At 42.1% G+C, this 20583-nt stretch overlaps 1 protein-coding gene across 5 annotated transcripts; it reads right to left on the reverse strand.

The window, feature by feature from the left end:
- Window positions 1–979: 979 nt before the first annotated feature.
- cpt1ab (carnitine palmitoyltransferase 1Ab (liver)) lies at window positions 980–19205 on the reverse strand. 5 transcript variants are annotated; one of them, XM_076088826.1, is made up of 19 exons: window positions 19083–19205; window positions 16029–16193; window positions 15360–15502; window positions 14236–14407; window positions 13816–13917; window positions 13253–13390; window positions 13054–13131; window positions 11794–11901; window positions 10436–10520; window positions 8620–8815; window positions 7147–7335; window positions 6958–7063; window positions 6666–6782; window positions 5176–5340; window positions 4576–4707; window positions 4312–4464; window positions 3248–3361; window positions 2869–2961; window positions 980–2769 (listed from the first exon to the last, which is right to left on the reverse strand). In XM_076088826.1, exons 2-19 carry the CDS (start codon window positions 16167–16169, stop codon window positions 2686–2688), a joined length of 2316 nt encoding a protein of 771 aa, XP_075944941.1. In that variant the 5' UTR covers window positions 16170–16193; window positions 19083–19205; the 3' UTR covers window positions 980–2685. The 5 variants fall into 5 exon arrangements, with proteins under 5 accessions (XP_075944941.1, XP_075944939.1, XP_075944940.1 ...); XM_076088824.1 differs by lacking the exon at window positions 10436–10520 and adding an exon at window positions 11005–11092; XM_076088825.1 differs by lacking the exon at window positions 10436–10520 and adding an exon at window positions 11005–11092 and having other exon boundaries at window positions 19087–19108.
- Between the last annotated feature and the right edge of the window lie 1378 nt (window positions 19206–20583).

The following is a 20583-nucleotide window of genomic DNA, read 5'->3' on the forward strand; positions in this document are numbered from 1 at the left end:
TAATTGTAAAACTGATTAACACAGGCATGACCACAAGTCAACCCACTGATACAGACGAGGGTTGAGCCTTGAAATAAACAAGAGCTAAAACATAATTTTGCAATGTGTGCTTGACAGCAGGGCGATATAGAGAAAATCAAATATCACCATGTATTTGATCAAATACCTTGATATTGATATTGCAATGACATTGTAAGTGTTGATCATTGGTGCTTTTACAAAACATGGACAATAATGAGATTTTTGAAAAATCTGTAATGTGGGTATAACGACTAGTCTGGTAAGTTTAGAAAAAGACATCACTTGACAGTAATGCAGCCTTTAAAACCAAGAACACTCACTTAAGATATCAAAAATCTAAGACAATATCCAGTCTCATGTCACAATATAAATATGATACCCATATTTTGCCCAGCCCTACTTAACAGGCCATTTCAGCTCACCTACAGCCTCATTGGTTCTCAGGGAGGGGTGTGGTTAGATTTAATAAGCCAACAGCTGAAGAACATGGGTCATATACTGCCAAGCTGAAAACCAGCCAAATGTCTCAAAGTTAGTGCGGCAATATATTATAAGCTATGCTAGTATGTTCAGACATTCATGGTCCCCAGAGGACCGTTCCTAATGACTTTGGTGGTCCTGAATTTTCCTCTGGTGCCACCAAGTACTTGACATTAGGATGGATTGCCGTACAATTTGGTACACACATTCATGTCCCCCTCAGGATGAACTGTACTAATCTTTGTGATCCCTTAACATTTCCTATCGTGCCATTATCAGGTTAGGGCTTTTTTTTGCTTGAGAAGCGACTAATCAATTATCAAAACTGTTGGATTTATTTAATCCAAAATTTGATTGTGTTGTTCGCACATCACACGCGTCATTAGTGGAGGCGATGCAGTGCATTTCTTCCACACGTTACGAATTGATGATTATAGAAGAACAGATTGTAGGAAAGAGAGAACATACTCAGCGGTCATACAGCTGTCCGACATTCACTTTATTGTTAAAACTGGTTTTGGTATATCAGCTGCTTGTCTTTTTACACCATCTTTGAATTAAAAGGCAAACATATACAGCTTCGTCTTCAAAAAAAAAACATGCAGCAGTGTCAACATGAGGTCTACCGAGATAAAAAGTCATACAACTTCACCGTACTTGCAAAGTCTGTGAGAACAAAACTGTCACGTCAAAAAAAAAAAAAGCAAGTATTTTGTCTGTTTTACTTCTTAAATCAGCAAAGCTTTAACTTAGTGCGCATCATTCACCACATTCAGCTGGTAAATATGCATGTTTTTTGTTTTAATAAAGAAGTTTAAACATGGAAAATAAATAAATATGAACTGACAACATATATATAAGAACAGAAATGCATCCCTACGTGACAGCCCCTCTATATCTGCACTTCTTAAGTATCACTGAGAAAAACAAACAAAAAGGATTTCGTACTTTACTGGAGACATCACAGCCTAGTAAGAGACTCAGCAACTCATTTTGACAGTTGAAATACCGCTATGTTGTAACGGACAACGTATTTGCTCATACAAATTCATGTTGATCTGACTAAAGGCTACCAAGGTAGTTGGGAATTGGTTAGTTTGAACTAAAGGACCAGTGCGCAACTTTTTTTTAACACAATAAAAAGTCACCGCCGACCACGCACTTTGTCATCAATCAGCCCAGAAACACACCCCGCCCTGCCGATCCTCGCACTTCCACAGCAGACTTTAAGTTGTACATCGGGGGTCACACGGCATTGTACTGCATTTCAATTATCTTCTACTGTTGCACATGTACTCTGCAACATAAGCACTAATCTTCCAATGCTGGATCCAGCACTCTAGAATACTAGGCCAAGTTTAAAAAAGAAACCTGAGTAATGAACATGACAAACACAACCATGATGTGCCTCTACGCTCCACCATACGATGACAGCAGCTTGTGGATCCATTGATTATCTCCCTGTCTTCTGTGTTGGTAGCCGGGATCTCACCGTTACAGGGTCACCAGAGCTGAACACCTGTACTTATCGTTAGTACAGATCAATTGTTTTACTGTAGAACATTACTGGATACAATTGTTCAGGCTAGCAAATCAGACTCTATTTAAACCGAGCCGTATGAAATTAATCGACACCATGCAACATGCAATTATTTGTTGATGATATTTAATATCACATTTACTGCTTTGGCCAGTTACACGTGACTCAGGTGCTGCAATTGAAAAGGAGAAACCAAAAACAAAATTTCATAGGATTTTTAAAACCAGGAAAACACTAGTGAAAATATTGCACCATCTCTCAACTTCAAAACGTGAGTGCAATAATGGATGATGACAATGAACAATCCTTTAGTGTGGTAATATAGACGAGAGCTCTAACGTCCCCCTCCCTCTCTGCCCGTGTTACATGAGTGGGTCACTAAGGCACCCAGAAGAACAGTCCTGTCAGTACAAATGTTGATCTGTGCACTACCTGTATCCAATAACACCAGTATCTCACCTTGCCTATAAATACAGAATGCATAACCGCCTCAAAAACACATTGACAAAAACTCTCAATCATTCTTATTTCTGTAACATCAATTAACCCAAAATCCAATATTTGATTCTGTACAAACCTCAGAAAGAATAGATTTCTTGCTAAAAACAACTTATTATGTTAATGCCACCCATGGAGAGGGCTCATCACTTCGTTTTCTTCTCGAGCTGGAAGAGATCCAGTATGTCAAGCATGGCCTGTCGGATGTTGCCGCCGAAACGGTGAGAGTCCTGAAATAAAGCAAAAAAAAAAAGTGGAAAGACACTTTGAAGAAGTCTCTTTAAGTAACAGACATGGAACAAATAAGCTGTCTATGGGACGGAACTTACAGTTTCTGGGCTTGAGTGTTTGCTGGAGATGTGGAAGTTGATGAGGTTCTCACCAACGATGATGTAGGAGACACCATAACCATCATCAGCCACCTTTAGGACACACGAGGAAAGACATGCGAGTCTTATCTCAAGAACAGTCTCAATGTTTTCAAACTATATTTTCAATAGGCTGGAATGTTCATACATACAGACCCGAAATAAACATGAACAAAGAACAGGTGTGTGAGCACCGATTCCTTAGTGAAGACGAAACTAATATGCATCCATCCATAACGGACACACGTTACATTTTACATTCGTTTTCCAACTGCAGAAAGACTCCACAACCCTTTAAAAACAAAACAAAAAAAAACATCAAAACTGATGGATAACTTACTGGACCAAATCCACCTCCGGAGGACACGTACTCGGGGTGTCTGACCAGATCGAACAGATCGACCTGCTGCAGGGGCGTCTGACTGGTGGACAGCCTCCACGGCTCAGAGAGGACCTAAACAAGAAGGCGACATTTAATCCACCAGATCTCAGCCCAATCAACCACCTGATGGAGAAGCGGTTTGTCTTTATTTAATACTCAGTGGACAGTTACTAAGGAATGAGCAGATGAAGCCGTTATACAACACAGAGATGAGCTGGATTTAAATATACTCTATATATTAATATATAATAATATATATGTCACATCTAAGTGGAAGGGGAAGAAAAGCGCCGTTTCATTCTTTTGGCGTAGTTAAATTATATGACATTTGTTAACGGGTTATAATTCAGGAAGTATACAAAGCACAATTTACATACTTACACTTACAGAGAAAGGTAAGTAGAATCCTACATTGCAATGAATGCATGTGCCTGTAAACTTAATGAGGCGGTTTAATTAGAAGCAAAGCTTAATCCCGAATAGTTAATCCTCGTGGTTTTCTCTGCACTACTTATTTTTTCACTTACGAGTCCTGGACAAGATTCATTTCAACCGCCTACCGCACCGTTACATCAATGGTATTACTTTAGTAAATTCAAGTAGGCTTAATTCAGTCCAAACAGCGTGATTTGTTTTTAAAATGCTTAGACCAACAAACCCTCTCTGGTGATATTCACAACCGCATGAGAGGAAACTGTCTGAAAGCTCGGAGTTAACCAGTCGTGACATGTTGGCTGACGTTTGCAGGAATGGAAGAGGCCATGGAAGTACATTTGTTGGTGGATGGTTAGTTAATATATTGTATTTCAGTGGTCCAAAGTTTTTCTTTGTAATTATATAATATGTCTGTGGAAAATGTAGCAGCTGTGGTTTCAAGACGTTCCACTTGAACGCCAAAACGTATCGTGTACTCGACTTCCCCTGTTGTAACCAAAAGCTCACAAGTTCCATTGGAAGGCAGCATGAGACCCAGATCTTGGAAACAGTCTTTTAAGTGCAACATTGTCAACAACACCTCGTACCTCCTTGAGGAAGGGCGAGTCTTCTCCGAGGTACTTGGAAACCACATAGAGGCAGAAAAGGTGGCGATCGATGCCCTCTCCTGTCATTGCCAGGCGGTACATGTTTTGGTGCTTCTCTGCGGCCGCTTTGAGCAACCGGAGAGACTCTTCTCTCTGAAATGAGCGGGAAAGAAGTTAAACTATCGCAGAGCATGATCTGCATACTGGATTAACGGTCAGTGACTCTAGTCAGGGTCGTGGTGTGTCGCTGCCGTTTAGCCTTACCGTCTCCTCTGCGACCATGGCACGGACAAAGGCACAAGTCTCTACGGTGCACGAGCGCACAGTTTCTGTCCGGCCCTCACGGAACAAACGCGTCATGGAGGCTTCGTATGTCAGGCAGAACTTCTTCTTGTCCTGTTGATGGATAGTATGGATCAGCATCAAATAGACAAACCACAAGAAGACGCTTTACAAACAGTGAATAAATAACAGATACACCAGGTAATGCCATACCGAAGCTGCAATTGCCACGGTTGCTATCCGAGGCAATTATCTGGAGCTAAATGCCAATTTGCAACAAAACTTGACGTTAGATTATTGCTCCATTCATATGTGCTTTTGTTTTATCAAATAAACCTCAAAACTAACAGAAAAATTCAGCCTCAAACTGAAGCTGAATAACTCCTTCATTGACACCGTTTGGCAATCTTCAGTAACGCGTTGATCGGCATGTTGAGACTGCTCTCTGCTGGAAATTCAGAGGAATGTCACTAGAGTGCGTCGGCTGTTATATTTGTAAGCATAACATGTAAAGGCCGCAAAATGACAATGAAATAGATGCGTGCAATGGTTATTACTTAGAAACCAGTGACATGTACTTGCCCTGTAATGGGCCAGCTGCAGGGCGATCTGGATGAAGGCATCAGGACTGGTGCGGCACTTCTTTATCAGACCCTTGCCAAAGTCATTGAAGGGGAAAATGTGAGAGTCCACATCATCAGCCAGAGTCCTGGCTACTGTCAGAGAGCTCTGGATGACGTCCTGGCACTAGAGGAGGTGACAGAGTCACATGTTAGACAACATACTGAGAAGACAACTGAGAAAGCTCAGAGTAATCAAATTTACATCAGTGACATTTGTAGATTTCAGGCGTAACACCAGTTATTGTCACATTTTTAATTTCCAATAAACAACACCCAACAGCCCTTTCTCTACATCTCCACATTTCAGTAATAAAATACCAACACTGGTGCACATCGTTCAGGCTGCCAGCAGAGGGAAGCCAAGGCCTGTGCATATCAAATCCCAGCTGATGGTATTCTACATCAGCTCTTGAGATGGTCAAACGGCTTCCTGAAAAACCCTCACACGGTGTCCACCATGTCTGCATATGTGTGTATGCAGACAGAGCCGAGTTCAGATCTGGCGCATCAGATCACAAAAGTCGAATTGAAACGACAAGTGTAACCGCGGCCTATTTCTGTCACTTTTGATGTGTACAAACAAGTGCAAAGCAGCACAATTAATGTCTTTCAGGAGAGACAGTTATCTCCATATTTAAACTGTTAGCATGCGCCGTCCTCTTTATGACGGCCAGCTTTTCTCCCTACGTTTGAGCGAGGCCAAACTCTTGAAACCAGGGATCTGTTTCTGTTACATTTGCTTTAGATTGCCCGACACCCGTTAACTGGCAACTAAGCGATGAATATCGAAGAAAAAACACAAAACTATGTCAAATACAAGAGGTGTTTTCCTTTTACTGCGACACTCCACTGACTCAATAAGCTGTGGCGCTTCATTTTTAAGTTCTATATTGATCCAATATCTTTTGGATTATATGTTTGGCCTTTTCTTTTATTTCCTTACGTTTATTGCCCACTTTTACTCAGGCAATGGGTGCTCCTATAGATCAGCCACAGATCGTTAACTGATGTTCGTTCTAAATAGTTTCATCAGTGGTCTCTATAAAGGCTGATCAGATGAAGCATTGATTATGAATTGAAACGTTTGCAATACTAATTTATCTGCCTTCTCATCTGCTATTTAATTTGAACTGAGAGCCACATCGCTAGGCACGCACACGCGCGCACACACACACACACACACACACACACCTCGGCTTATACGTGTGTGTGTGTCCAGCGATGTCGTACACGCAAAGCCTGTCTGAACAGCTCAACTGGTTAACAAGGGCGCCAAAGGTTCCTTTTAGCGGCCATGCTAATAATAAAACAACCTGTTGACAGACGTACACAACCGGTCAAAATGCTCTCAGTGGTCAACCGCTCAACGGTTGACAGTTAACATCCCGACTTTAAACGATTGTGCCTTGACCCGTGGTTTAGTTCTTCTTGAGCATAACCGAACCGTACCTCAGCAGCGATGTCCCACGACAGCCTCTGAGGACCCGGCAGGTTGGGGTGGGGCTCCCCACAGCAGTGACCCTGCTCAGTATATCCCAGCTTAAAGGGGTCCATGGAAAGAACATGCTGCAATGCAGAGAGTCAAGACACAACATGAAGAACTCAATTAAATGGAAGACATGAAATTGATGTATTTCAAATTTCTGTCTTAGATAAACTGAGGTACACATTGTTTGTGACATAATAAGACACTTTAATGCAAGAATGCAAAATGAATTAGATAAAAACAACATGGATGTACCTCCCAGAGATGGCCGATGATTGGAGCATCAGCCCAGGAATGCTCTGCGTTCAGTCCCATGGTGCCATTCTTAAAAACGATCAGGTTAAAGGACTTATCAAACCATCTGAATGAAAAAAAGAATAAACAACTTTTTATGTATACATGAACTCTTCTAATAATCTGAAACAAAAGGTTTATCTGCCCCACCTGTCGTAGCACTTTCCGTGGAGGAGGGACTTGGCATAGCTGTCCAGAGACTTGACTGGGTTGTCTTCTTCGTAGCGCTGCTCAGTGTCATCAAGGGTAACAAAGAAGGCTGCCTTCTCGATGGCGTCCAGAGATTGCTTGTTCTTACCGCGGGCGAAGTAGGTCTCTCGAGCGTTGGCCCACGGGGTCCTGCAAATGACAAATAACATACAATCCAGCAATGCCTTACAGGAGTCAGGCCTACTTGTAACTAGTGCAAACAAGTTCCACCGCTGTGTGAGAAAAGTGTGCTGTGTGGGAGGGAGGTACTGGACTTATTTCTTGCATTTTTGTGGTCACTGCCACACCCTTTCCTACCTTCAAATACTCCTCTCACAGTCAGTACCAGCGCCCAACCAATACAGCGTCCTGGCCCATATTATGGCTAGATTTCAGCTCATCGCACATGACAGCACGTCGGTGAGCCAGTAAGTAAGAAATGACAGCACAGACCCAACACAGATATGTCCGAGGTCATTTAGAAACAGCGTTGCCATCACATAGTTTTTCCACTATATTTATTATTCAACAGCAAAATGTCCCGCTCTGTACAATTTATCATTATCAAATTTAAGAGATCCTTGTGGAAAATGTTTGTTACAGACTACAGCTGAATATCAGACAATATATTGTTAGAAAATGTTCTAAATTCTCAAATTTTGATAACTCAAACATGTAATATCAGTTGGGCTAAGGTCAGTCCTAACTCCTTAGAACTGACTTGTGTATCCCATTAAAAAAAACCTCTGATGTCGATGTCAGCATCAAAAAATGCCAACAAATTAAAATATTCCTTTATTTTAACCCTTAATATGCCAGTTTGTTCACATATTGTCACTACTGCTTTTATGAAACAACACAAAACACTTTATGTATACTAAATGCAAGGGGGGGGATTATTTTCAATGATTAGCAACAACATTGATTTTTGCTGCATTGCATCACACACTGCAGTGCTCCGCAATACAGCAGCAATGTGGAAACCAGTAAAATAGTATGTATTTGCCCCACAAGGCAAACATCCCAAAATGGCTGAATCTGGTGGAAAATAGTAAAAACTACAATTTCCATATCAGGGTTCTAGATTGAAAGCCTGGTACAAAAGAATGCATGATTTTATGATGTAATGGCTGTCAGGTCGGGATGTTTTGTCCTTAAGGGTCTGAAAGTTTATCATAGACCAATTATGGGAGCTGAGGTTCAACTTTTGAAATTCGAAAAACAAAAACAAAAAAAACAAACAATGTCCTTAGTGATGCATAACGGTTAAAGTGTACGTCTTCAGTATAACAACACCGTATAACTACAGAATCCAGATCACTACTCCACTGAATACGTGCTGTTTTTCTTTACTTCCTGTCGGGCTACACTACATGGTGTAAACTGCGCGGCCTCATCGATACCGGCTGCAGCTCGCTCTGCAATGCCACCCACCTGTCCCCTGCAGTCAGCGCGGCTAGTCTCTCCTCTCCCGGCAGAGGCTCGGTGGTGTCGGCCAAGATCCTCGCCATCTGCTGCTCGATCTCCCGTGGCAACAGCAACCGCCCGTCATAAAACATCCACACCTTGAAGAAGCGTCCCTTGTGGTACACAGCTATGTGTTTGCTATCGTTCACGTGCTGAAGGACGTCTGGGAGAGAGGGACCAATGGTGAGGAGAGAGAGAAAAACAGAGAAAGAAAGACAATTGGAGTGTTGTGGCTGATGGCAGAGAGTAGCTCTATGTGTTACATGTATCTCGGTGCATCTTTAAATTGCACGTGATTCAAATGTCAAAAAGAAGGCAGCAGTTTGAATGGAGTGTGGATGTCACAGTATTTGATTTCTGGGATTAATAGAAGTGTTAGTAACCAAATCTGGGGTCCCAGATGTGAAATGATGCGATATCCACAACACGCACACAGACTTCTGTTGAGAGCGACATACTTTTTTGTGGGCTCGTTCTTTTATTTCTGTGGGCATCCTTCTTAAATTAACAACAAAAAAACTGAATTCAAAATGATACTACATGATGGGAGGGAGTACTATCCAGTTCAAAAACTAAAGAAGCTTGAAAATGGACGTGCGGAAAGTGAGATGAAAAGAGAAAGTAATTTGGGAACAGGGTGGTGGTTCAGAATACAATGAATTGAGGCGATGCTTGTTTGAACAGCATCGTGCACAACCAGGGGAAACCAATTCAAAAACATCACTTGCATCTTTGAAACAAAGTTAGGATATTGTTTTTGGAGACGCTCAGGGATTCAAACAAGCATTGCTCTCGATACAGGCAGGACAAAGGAGGGGATACTCACGCTGGGACCAACCACCACCTCACATCCAGGTCAAACTGGGCCTACACCTCCAGCAATGTCAACATAAATATAACTGGCTTTGGAAATTTAAAAAAAAGAAATAAGTTGTATTTAACACTTAACATTAAACCTATGACAACCCGACGGGTGAACTTTTGGGCTTTATTCAAATCTGTAAATGTATCACTTACATTTAAATCAAAAGTAGTACTTTTTCACCACTGAATTCACATTTTTCTTATACATTTTGATTAATTTAAAATGAATCGTAAGTCACTAATGTCCTCTAAAGCCAGAGAGATAAAGTATTCAATGTTTAGGTGTCACCACAGCTCACCGTCTTTGTCCTGAGGCTTCAAGCTTTCATACTGAACTGATGGTCTTCGCCTTGTGTTATATCATGCATTAGAAGTCCTTTCTACACTGTCCGTGCATGTTACATATCATTTTAGTTCTTCTACGACTGAACAACAGCACTTAATCCCAAGTTTCATGAAAGTTCTTGTTTCAGTGCTTTCTATGCTTGAAAAAGCATATCATGATATTTCTGCCGGCTGTCTGCCCCGTCAAAGGTCATTTAACGCTAAACTAACTATGACCACCACCCAGAAGTAAAAGTATTCTATTATTCTTCAAACTCCATAAACACATACTGAACTGTATGTGAAATATTACCAGTAGATTCCCTTTGTAAATATATACATTTTAATGTATTCAGGCCAGCGTAACACCGTTTGACATTTCCAGGTCTTACCTTAACAATATCGCTGCCTTGCTTTCTCAAACACTAGACTTTAGTCACATGCAAATTAGTCCTTCAATGTGCATAGACCTTCACACATGCATTATTTATTCATGGAGGTCAGACTATCTCTAATTCAAAACACATGGACAAATGTGCCAAGGAGAAGGACAGTAGGAGTAGTGCGGAGGAGGCGGCACTGCTAAAGACTCTACCTGTGTCTACACCTGGGACACGACAGCTGTTGAACATAGACTCGTATTGGGCTGAGCACATGGGAATAGTGTGTAGGAGCATGAGCTGAAAAGCAAAAGGGGAGAGTCAAACACAGAGATGACAAACTAATTCTCTAAAAAAAGAAATCCCCTGGAGAGCGCAGCAGACACACACCTACACAGAGAGGAGCACGGATGAAGGGAAGAGGGTAATGAGGATTGGTTTGATAAGAGGAGGAGAAGGGACCTGAGAAGGCTGCCGGGGAAGGAGACATGAGAAGGGTCCAGAAACCAGGGGTCTGCCATCTCATTGCCACCAGCAAAGCCCTAATATCTGCGGTAGAATTTGTATTAAAATCTACATGGTTTTACATATTTACACTTAAATTTTGATATCTCCCAGATAGACAAAACTAACAAAACGCCAATGAGAAGTGAAGTATTTTAGGGCTGTGCTGTTGAGAATGAGACTAGTAGTCGGGGTTTCCAATGGCTGTTGCCGCAGCAAGAGCGAGGGTCACAGGGGAAAGGGGTTCAGAGGGCATGGCGGGGGTGTGCCCTCATCTTACCTGTCTCCAAACCAGGGACGCGGGTGGTGTTAAACATCCACTCCCATTGAGCCGAACACAGAGGAACCTTGTTCGCCAGCAAGTAAATCTAACGCAGCGTCCGACACAGCGAAGGGACAAGACAGTAAAACAGAGACAACCGAATGTGAGTGTGTAACAGGGCGAGCTCATGCATTGCTTTGTTTGTATAGTGCCGTACAATTGGTCTATGCAGCAGGTCCGTTTGTATTGTAAAATGCATGTCAGGATTGTGCAAATGTAAAAAAATTAAAAAAAGTAATTTGCACTGGCATCATGCAGGTTGGTAAAGGAAGAGGACTGACAGAGGAGCGGGAGGAGAGGACACTGATGTGTGTCACTAAAATCACCAGCATTCATTAACACTCATTCACTAAGTCTTTAGAAAATGCTGCTGATTTCACGGCCAACATAGCTCTACTTCCATCAAAACAGGCAAAAAGCACAGTGCATGGCACATTCCACAGTCAGACACAGTGAGCTGAGGAGAATATCAAGCACCGGCATAATCACCGGTTAGATAATCGTTAATAATAACTTTAAGACTACACAAGAAAGGGCTGTGAACGATAAGCTGCTCTCATTGTAAAGTTAAAAGACAAAAACGCACTGAGATAAGAACTATAAATCAATGAATAATACACGAGAAGGTTACACATTTACTTTGGATCAATATGAGCTGTTGTAGTTTACATCGAGGTATGTGGATTAACCACAGCGAAACAAAATCATTTAAAAAGTCAGACGGGGAGGAAAGCGCTCTGTACTCACTGGCTTGATCTGGGCTCGGTCCAGTTTTCTCCTGTAGAGCATGGTAGCATGGATGGCATTACCTGCTCTGGCAGCCTGGATGGAGGTGGGGAACACATACAGGAAGTCCTGCAACAAGGCATCAATTAATAATCATTCACATTTCATCCAACACGTCCTACTGCCATGACAAGCACAAGGGCACGAGACGTGACTTATAAATGCAAACAGAGGAGCAGCCTGAACAAAATGGCCCCGTGTGATCCATCTATAGGTTCTTTGTTGTTATTTTGGTCAAGGGCTGTATGCACACACACAGTCAGCCATCATGACCTGCTATTTTAAGCCTGCAGAGTGTTGTTCCACTGACCCCCATACCAAGTCGACGTCCTTTAAGAGTGCTGCTTTGTAAGCAAGAGCAGAGATCCATTTTGGTCAAAGCTCAATGCGTTGTGTTGGATAAGTGTCCCATTCAGTCTAATTCATATTATCTATTCAATAACAGCCCCTTCAGTCTGCTCTCGCACTCATTCAGGCAGAAGCCTACAGAGGGCGCTGTGGGTTTCATTGCCTCTTGTAGAACCTCAGTTCTTGATGGTTCTCCTGGTGAGTTCACCGGGTCCGTGATCACAAATCTGACCGGGATTTGGAGCGCTCAACCTGCCCACTGGTAACAGTAAAGACACAATGCAATACAGTGATTGCAGCTTTGCCAGCCAAGATGCTGGAGATCCCAAGACTAAGACTGCAGCTGTAATGAGTTCCCCTGAGACATACTGGAGGTGCATGGGGGTTATGCTCCCAATTGGGTGTCCTTACCTTACACAGAAAAACATTTGGTTGCCAACTTTGCATAGCTATCACACACAAGATTAGACAAGTGGTACGCAATAAAGACTCGTACTTTAGAAAGGTCAGTTGTAAGAAGCTACAACTGTAGGATTAAAGTACTATCAAGCGCTCTATTCACATCAACAACTTTATCTTTAGGCAGAGCTGCTCAAGAGCTCATTTGACTAAATGTCACTTACAGTGTGGTAAATCAAACTAATCTTGGTGACAAACTTTTTTGACGTTTGATTATACTTTGTATATACTTCACCACTTATTACACTTATTACACTCACACTAAAGCACTGAAAGCTTCTGAAATGTATTCGGAACACCAAACACACTTTCAGAGAATGAATCACAGCCTACATGGAGACGCTTGTTGCTTAATCTATAAACAAAAGGCTGAGCGATTGTTTGTTAACAGATACACACGTAGAGATGTCTTACCATGGCATAGTAGTTGCTGTTGACCATGATGGGCCCACGGCCTCGAAGGTAAATATACTCTTCCCACCAGTCACTGACCTGTGCAACACAAAGAGTGTGTGGGTGGGTTATTATTGACATTATTGACAGATTGAAGCTAAATTCAATACTCAGGACAGCGTCCAAAACTCTGATAAAAGAGCAGAGAAGAGAGACTCACATAGTTAGAGGCCCACCAGGACTTGAGTTTGAGGTACCACTGCAGTCTGGGTCCCAGATTCTTCTCAAAGTCTTTAGTCAAGCCCTCCATCCGTTCATACCGCTCATCATCCATCAGTGGACGCACTGACTCCAGGTACTGGCCACACACAGAGAAGCAAAGGGTCATCAGAGAGCCACGCATTAAGTTTGTTTAGCGGCTCTGCCTTAAGCTGTAAACACACTGTTTACGCAGCAGTGTGTCACATGACGCCCATCAAATGCTGCAACTAGCACAGACAGGAAGCGTCGCACTGCAGTGCGTAAACAGAAAGCACAGCCATACGGACTCTATATACCTAGAAAGAAAATAGAGGCGGCTGCTTTGACGTGCACATGCAACTCAGTAGCATCACATGGCTTTTATCTAAATGAGTTATTCGTAGAATATTTTTGATTGCCTCTTATTTTCTTAAGATTGCAAACGTTGGTTCCGGTCCAATCAGTGAGACCACTATGACCAATAAGGAATGTGCACAAAGCACCACCGTTCGTACAGGAGGCAACATGACAGGTGGAAATTACCCGTGTGCAGGTGTCCTTGATAGTGGGAACAGGGAGTCGCGGCAGGGAGTTCTGGAAACTGTAGAGCATTGGCTTCCTGCCAGAGAACACCTTCACTAATACCTGGACAAGAGGAACAGATAAAGGGGGTCAGGGAGAGGGCAAAGTTACACATTGTGTTGCATCTAGAAACCTTTAGAACATGAAGCAAAGTGCAAACATGTACCCAGTGGGTTAAAATAAAAAGAACCAAGAGCTGAGTCTTGTATCTTTGACTCAGTACAGTCACTTGAATTTGGAATTGAATCATTTTTAATTATATTCTGGGTATTTTTAAAGGTCTTTTTTCTGGGTATTTTTAAAGAAAAGAATTGCATGAGCCATTCCTGTCAGTAGCTGCTCTGAAGTGAACTGCACAGAGGAGCCCATTCATCGTCTCACCATCCACACACGAGTAGACCAGGACACAGAGCCATGGCGGGTATACATCCAGCCGTGCCACGACAACAGGGACTTCAGGACATTCCTCATAATCATGATTATGCTGACCCACAGGCCCGTGCCCACCAGAACGCCTCCAACAATCCTCTGGCTGTCAGTGGAGATGTATCGACTGTGGACAGAGACAAAAGGGGGGCGTGACCAGGACAAAAATACAGAGGGGCTCAACGTGAGATTAGCAAAGTAAGACTTTCTTAAATCAGATCAATGAGATGATGTGGTGTAATAAATACATATAATAAAACTACTACCAACAGATGAATCTAAGAGAGAGTGCACAACAATAACACAATGGACAAAGGTCACGTGAAGTCATGACTGATAAACACGTGCGCGTCACTTATCTTGACAGGATTGTTACTGACACTGTGAGCGATTAACTGCCAATGGTAAAATCCTAAACCTTTTATTAATCAGTATAGCCAGTGTCACTGATGATTTGACATTTTATAAACTTAAGAAGCTGCACGGCTTTTCTGCAATTTCAGTGTTTGCAACACCAACAGGTGCTCTAACCATAAAGAAATAATCATTGGAATAATAACCGTAACGATACGGTCATAAACAACACCCTTGACTTGAGGGAGACTCCCCAGCATTGTTGATGAGACATTAAGTGTTTTCATAATATCCCTAAACATGATTAACACTGTTAGCAAACAAGAAGATTATGTGTGGTGGACAGCTGGAACAAAAGGTGAAAGAAATATAATTACTACTTTATAATCTGTTACTACACAGGCCTAAGAAAACAGGCCTATGTGTTATCTTGTAAAACACCGCGTCAACATTCCATTACGATGCGTTTGACAAGACGGGGCATTTTCACATGCTAACAACTTACTCCACACCTATTTTATAGCCAACTTCCAGCACAGCTAATCCTCCCTATATTTGCTCAGGGCTTCCTCTCAAGCACTGGGCCAACTTGTGAACAAAATAGCATGGTAATGTCTCGACAGGAACACTCTCTGTTGATCCATATTGGGCCAATAACGGAGGTTTTTTTTTTGGCTTTCCTTGACACCACGTCATTCAAGGCCTCATGATATCGGTGGCCTTACCTGATGGGTATGTGTTGTCCCAGCTTGGCAATCAAGCCCAGAGAGGGATCCAGCTGTTGATATTTGTTGTAGGACATGTAGGACACAACCACTATCATGAACCCACCAGGGCTGCCCGGGTACACACCAGTCATTACCCCATTCTGTGGAAAGGTAAAGCAAGTCACAGAAATCACATAATCTATAAGGGTATTGATTTGATAATAGCGCTTTGGGTCTTGAAAACCAATGAGAGATATCATTAATCAATATAAACAATCGGGAAAGTGGGGAAACTGACATCAGCTGTTTTGGGTTTGAGTGTAAACAGACAGTCAACTACGCCAAAGGCTACGACACAAAGGACAGACAGGAAGGTTACCGTCACCCACGGCTCTTTAAGAGTTAGTGACCTTCCAGAGTAGGCAAGTTAATGTAACCCAACAAACCAAGTTACAGTAGGACAGCAATTAATACATGAAAACAGAGCATTACTGGGGCCCTTACAATGAAGCTTACCGAGTAAATATTTACTGAGAATGGAAATTAATTAGTGCGAGACACTTATAGTAGAGAACAAACAGACCGCAGTAACAGTAAATCATAAATTAAGGTCATAAAATAATTGGCCGCACATGCTGCACAGAAACCCGGTGGACTTTGCTCTCCCAGATGTCCGACACCTCTCACCTTGAAGCGGATGAACCTTTTCTTCCAGGAGTGCAGGCCAGAGAGGTAGATCTGGCGTAGAGCCTCGTGGCACAGCTGGAGGTCGATGCCATCCGGAGTGACGGTGAACTGGAAGGCCACCGCCTGGTGAGCTTCTGCCATGGTGGCTGCTGCTGTACAGGGTCACTGAGGGCGAGCACAGAGCAAGATAATAAAGTTAGTCAAGAGGAAGTTTCAAGAAAGTTTTTTTATCAAACATAAAAGGGTGAAGGGAGACGCATGTCAAAAACATTGACCCAGCCACATCAATGTTCTCTCACTTTATGTTATGTGGATCTAGTAAATTCATCACAACAGGGATACTGACTCACAACAACCAACATCATACAGTCACAACATCCCGATATCTGGACGAGGCTTAATAATTGTTGTCAGGCAGATATCAGATCAATCTTTCGGATTGACCAGCTCCTGTCACAGTTATTTGAAATCAGAAGTCATTATTCCTCGACGGCGCTGCAGCGTGCCTAATTTCCAAGATTTAAATCAGTTTAAGCTCTTTGTAGGAAGTGGGAGCCGGTTCTTATTGGCTTTCAAAGCATCACAGATGTCAGGTTAACACTGAGTTAGATGGATAACTGCAAGCTTACTCAGAAGCAAAGTATATAGGTTGAGAGGTACACCTGCTACAGCACTAGAAGTAGATCTGGACGGATCACAGATTGATCCGTGATCCTTACGGATCACCCCTCACGGTTCGGCACACGCGTGTGAGATGTGAGCTGACGATGACAACGGAAAGCTTAGTGGGAACTGATTTTAAGTCTGCAGAGGTGACATCTCTATTCTTTGCACTGCCATCATCCACCACCTCCAGTAGCGGAAGAGATCTTGGCACACAATCATAATAATAAAGTGAGTTCAGGTAAATAACCTTGATGAAAGGGGGAGTCTGGTCTACAGCTCATATTTTGCCATGTCAGTGCATTATCTTACCTGGTATCCAATACCGCAGATTTCTTGTCTTTTGTAATTATGGAACTAATAAGGCTTCTAATACTAAGATTGAATTGGTATTTTTCTGTATACCGATTGTGAACCGGAGGTAAGGTGGTTGTTACGAGTGTCTCGGCTATATCCATGTCTGATTTAATTATTGTTTATGCACACCCGGAAGAATCCGTTAAATATACGGCACCACTTTAGATGATATATGAATGAGCCGATGACAAGTTGTGTACTGCCGTGTATTGAACAATACTTTAAGGCGTATTGTCTTTAAAGATATATATTTCTCACTGAAAATCGCTCTTCTAGGACGCGACATGAGATATAGTATAGTATTGTATATGACCTACAAAGTAACCAACATCTGTCATGGTTCTGGAGGCCCAGATCACATGCCTTCACTTCAAATTAAACCTTTTTTTTTGGCCAACGCAGGCATCGGAGAGCAGCAGTGTGTGTGAACTACAGACCACAGGCCCCTGTGTGATGAAACTCTAGCTGTGGCACTGAGAAGGACCTGTTTATGTTATGCATTATGGTTTCACTTTCCTTTTCGCTAAGACTACCGCAAACGTTTCTCTGCAAAGCTCATCTGTGTTTCTAAAAAAACAACAACAATGCTTTTGCTTTGAAAGAGTTTTTTATTGCATTCAACACGAGCCCTCTGAAAGCAGGACACGTCTCGGTTTGTACGCTTCCAGTCCTGTGAAGGAGCACAGCCTCCACCGAGCAGTCCCCTCCCCCCCGCTACTTTCCAACGTCACATGATCCACCCTGTGATGCAGAAACTAGGGGAAAGGTCGCAGCGCTGCGCCGCTTAGATAGCGGGCAAACCTGGCAACGTAGTACTCACAAAACCCTCCTAATGCACCGAGCACATCCCATTGTTGTCACAACGAAGCCACCCAAAAACATATTGGTTTGGAATATGAGATAATTAGCGTTTGGCCATTTTTTTGACTGTAATACAATTTGCAGAAGCAAACGCCTGTCTATCGTTAATTAATCAAGTACCCGTATGTCTTCGTGCACTTAACGTTGCGTATATCTGCATTATGATTCTGACCGTAAACGCCCCCCCACGAAGCATGTTTACCAGATGTCTTACTTCCTTTACTAAACACTTCACACAGACACGCCTGGGCATTGGGAGGTTACATTTATGTTGGTGTTAAATGAAGTATCCTGCCCATGTGGCCTGGTTGAAAAAGGGGTCAATATGCACCATATTCTGTATTATAATCCAAACAAGCAGCGTGTCCAGTCATATGCAAACAAAAACAAAGGGCGTCATCTCTACTTGTATGGTGCCCTTACAAACAGGACACCATGACTGTCCGATTGTACTGACCTTCACTGGCAGGTGACATTCCCTTTAGCTACTATCACACATCACAAGCACAAACATATCACGGGCTATATTCTGTATTATTATTGTATATAGAGCACGAATGCGTGGGTTGTAATTAACAGAGCTGCCGGTAAATGTAGTTGTCAATGGATGACCTTTACTTGGACTTTTGCCCATATTCATGTCATGAACGACGCAGGAATGCCAACCAGGTCCCTACCTGGACCGTTCAACGTAAGATCCCAACACATTAAGGGAAAGGCATAACAGGTTGAATGTTTGATTCAGATATCCAGCAGAGGCCTTTTTGAACATCATGCCCACAACCTTAGAAAATCAACCTTAAATCCAAGCGCATGGCTGCGAGGGCAATAAACAGTGCTCCTCGAGGCGTAGGTACGACTTTCGTGAGTCAAGACTTGATTCCCGACTGCTACACGCCAAAGAAGCGCACAGCCGCCCTGTTATGTTAATGCGGAGGGATGGAAAGCACCGGGCCGACGAGGAAATGCAACAAACCGACACGAACGTGCGCTGCGCAGACATAACGACAGCTGCCAGACGGGTTTTGTGTTTTAGCTCGTCGGTCTTTTTTTTTTTTTAAATAAATAAATACTGCAGCCATATTTGCACAGCTTCTTCCAAAACTGCCGAGTAAAGAGCCAAAAGCGACGCGACACGTACTGGAGAGAAAAAGAAGGATACTGATCACTCACCAACCCTTTCTGTCGGTCTGAGGGAGCAGAGCAGTCTGTGTCGCCGTTCGGCTGCTATACACTGTGCATGAATGAGAGCACAGACTTTTACACACACACACACACACACACACACACACAGCCAGCCCCCTTTTGCTTTCAGTCAAGTGGCCAACAGAGCACGTCCTGGTAGAAACAGCGCCCCCTGCGGTCTATTGTGTTTATATATATATATATATATGTATATATATATATGTATATATATGTATATATATGTATATATATACATATATATGTATATATATGTATATATATGTATATATATACATATATATACATATATATATATATATATATATATATATATATATGTATATATATGTATATATATACATATATATACATATATATACATATATATATATATATATATATATATATATATGTATATATATGTATATATATACATATATATACATATATATACATATATATGTATATATATACATATATATACATATATATACATATATATACATATATATATACATATATACATATATATACATATATACATATATCTTTCTTTCTTTTTGGTCTGTTGTGCTATAGAGCAGAGGTTGTATGAGGACAAGTTATGGCAGGATGGAAATGATGTCACCGATACCAGCACCAGGTAATGCATGCACCCAGACTGATGAGTAGTACAGACAATGTACACCTGTGTGGCTGCACATTGTCAGTCACTACACACCTTTTTCACAGCAGACATTTTGACACGCCATCTTCGCAGTGATGACACAGCTTAACTGCCAACTGATCCAAAAATGGACAAAGAGGAGGATCATCAGTGGAGCTGAGGCGGGCCCCGGGTGATGCGGCAGAGCAGACAGCTAGCAACTAATGACCTGGTAAGGCACCCACCTGTCACTCAAAGTGGCCACACCCTTAATTAGGCTATGCCTAACTCTAAGCCTTAATCCAATTTAAAGTTTTGAGTTGTATACAAATTCACCCTCTGTACAGTTGTCATTGGCTATAGAGACCAAAACAGTATTTTGTACCAGTCAAAACATTCCCCTTTGAGAGGTGGTCAACAGGCCTCGTTTGTGTGGTGAAACACTGTTAAATATACCAAGAGAGGCCAGGAGTGCATTAATACATGTATTTACTTGACAGCACATTTTCAGACTGTACTTAAGAAATCACAAAATAGTTTCCTATGATATTTTGTTTAGCCACATGTTAAGCCTCCCTGCCATGTATTTTTAACCCCAGTGCCGTGTGTCTGGCTCTTTTTTTGTTTCTCACTTATACAGCTGAAAGTGTCTTTGAGAGGGTCCAGAGATAAATAGGATGAGTCACAAGATGACTAATGGGATTAATAAGGAGAACATATACTTGTCACACAGAAGGATGATTAGCAACCTAATCATCCTCTTTTCATTTACTTTATTGAAACACTGGGTATGTTCACCTCTATGAGGGTCACAAATAGGACGAGAGTCTCAGCTAAATTGCC

This window comes from Anarhichas minor, unplaced genomic scaffold, assembly GCF_050575085.1.
Source record: "Anarhichas minor isolate MPS153535 unplaced genomic scaffold, ASM5057508v1 ptg000011l, whole genome shotgun sequence".
NCBI lineage: Eukaryota > Metazoa > Chordata > Actinopteri > Perciformes > Anarhichadidae > Anarhichas > Anarhichas minor.

Bases quoted from the DNA above. Each gene is read 5' to 3' on its own strand.
- cpt1ab (XM_076088824.1), bottom strand. From the start codon at position 16,169: ATGGCAGAAGCTCACCAGGCGGTGGCCTTCCAGTTCACCGTCACTCCG. The intron at 13,132-13,252 runs GTGAGTCTCTCT...TGTGTTGCACAG, and splicing joins CCTGGTGGGCCTCTAACTAT to GTCAGTGACTGGTGGGAAGA. The intron at 2,770-2,868 runs GTAAGTTCCGTC...GCTTTATTTCAG, and splicing joins AACACTCAAGCCCAGAAACT to GACTCTCACCGTTTCGGCGG.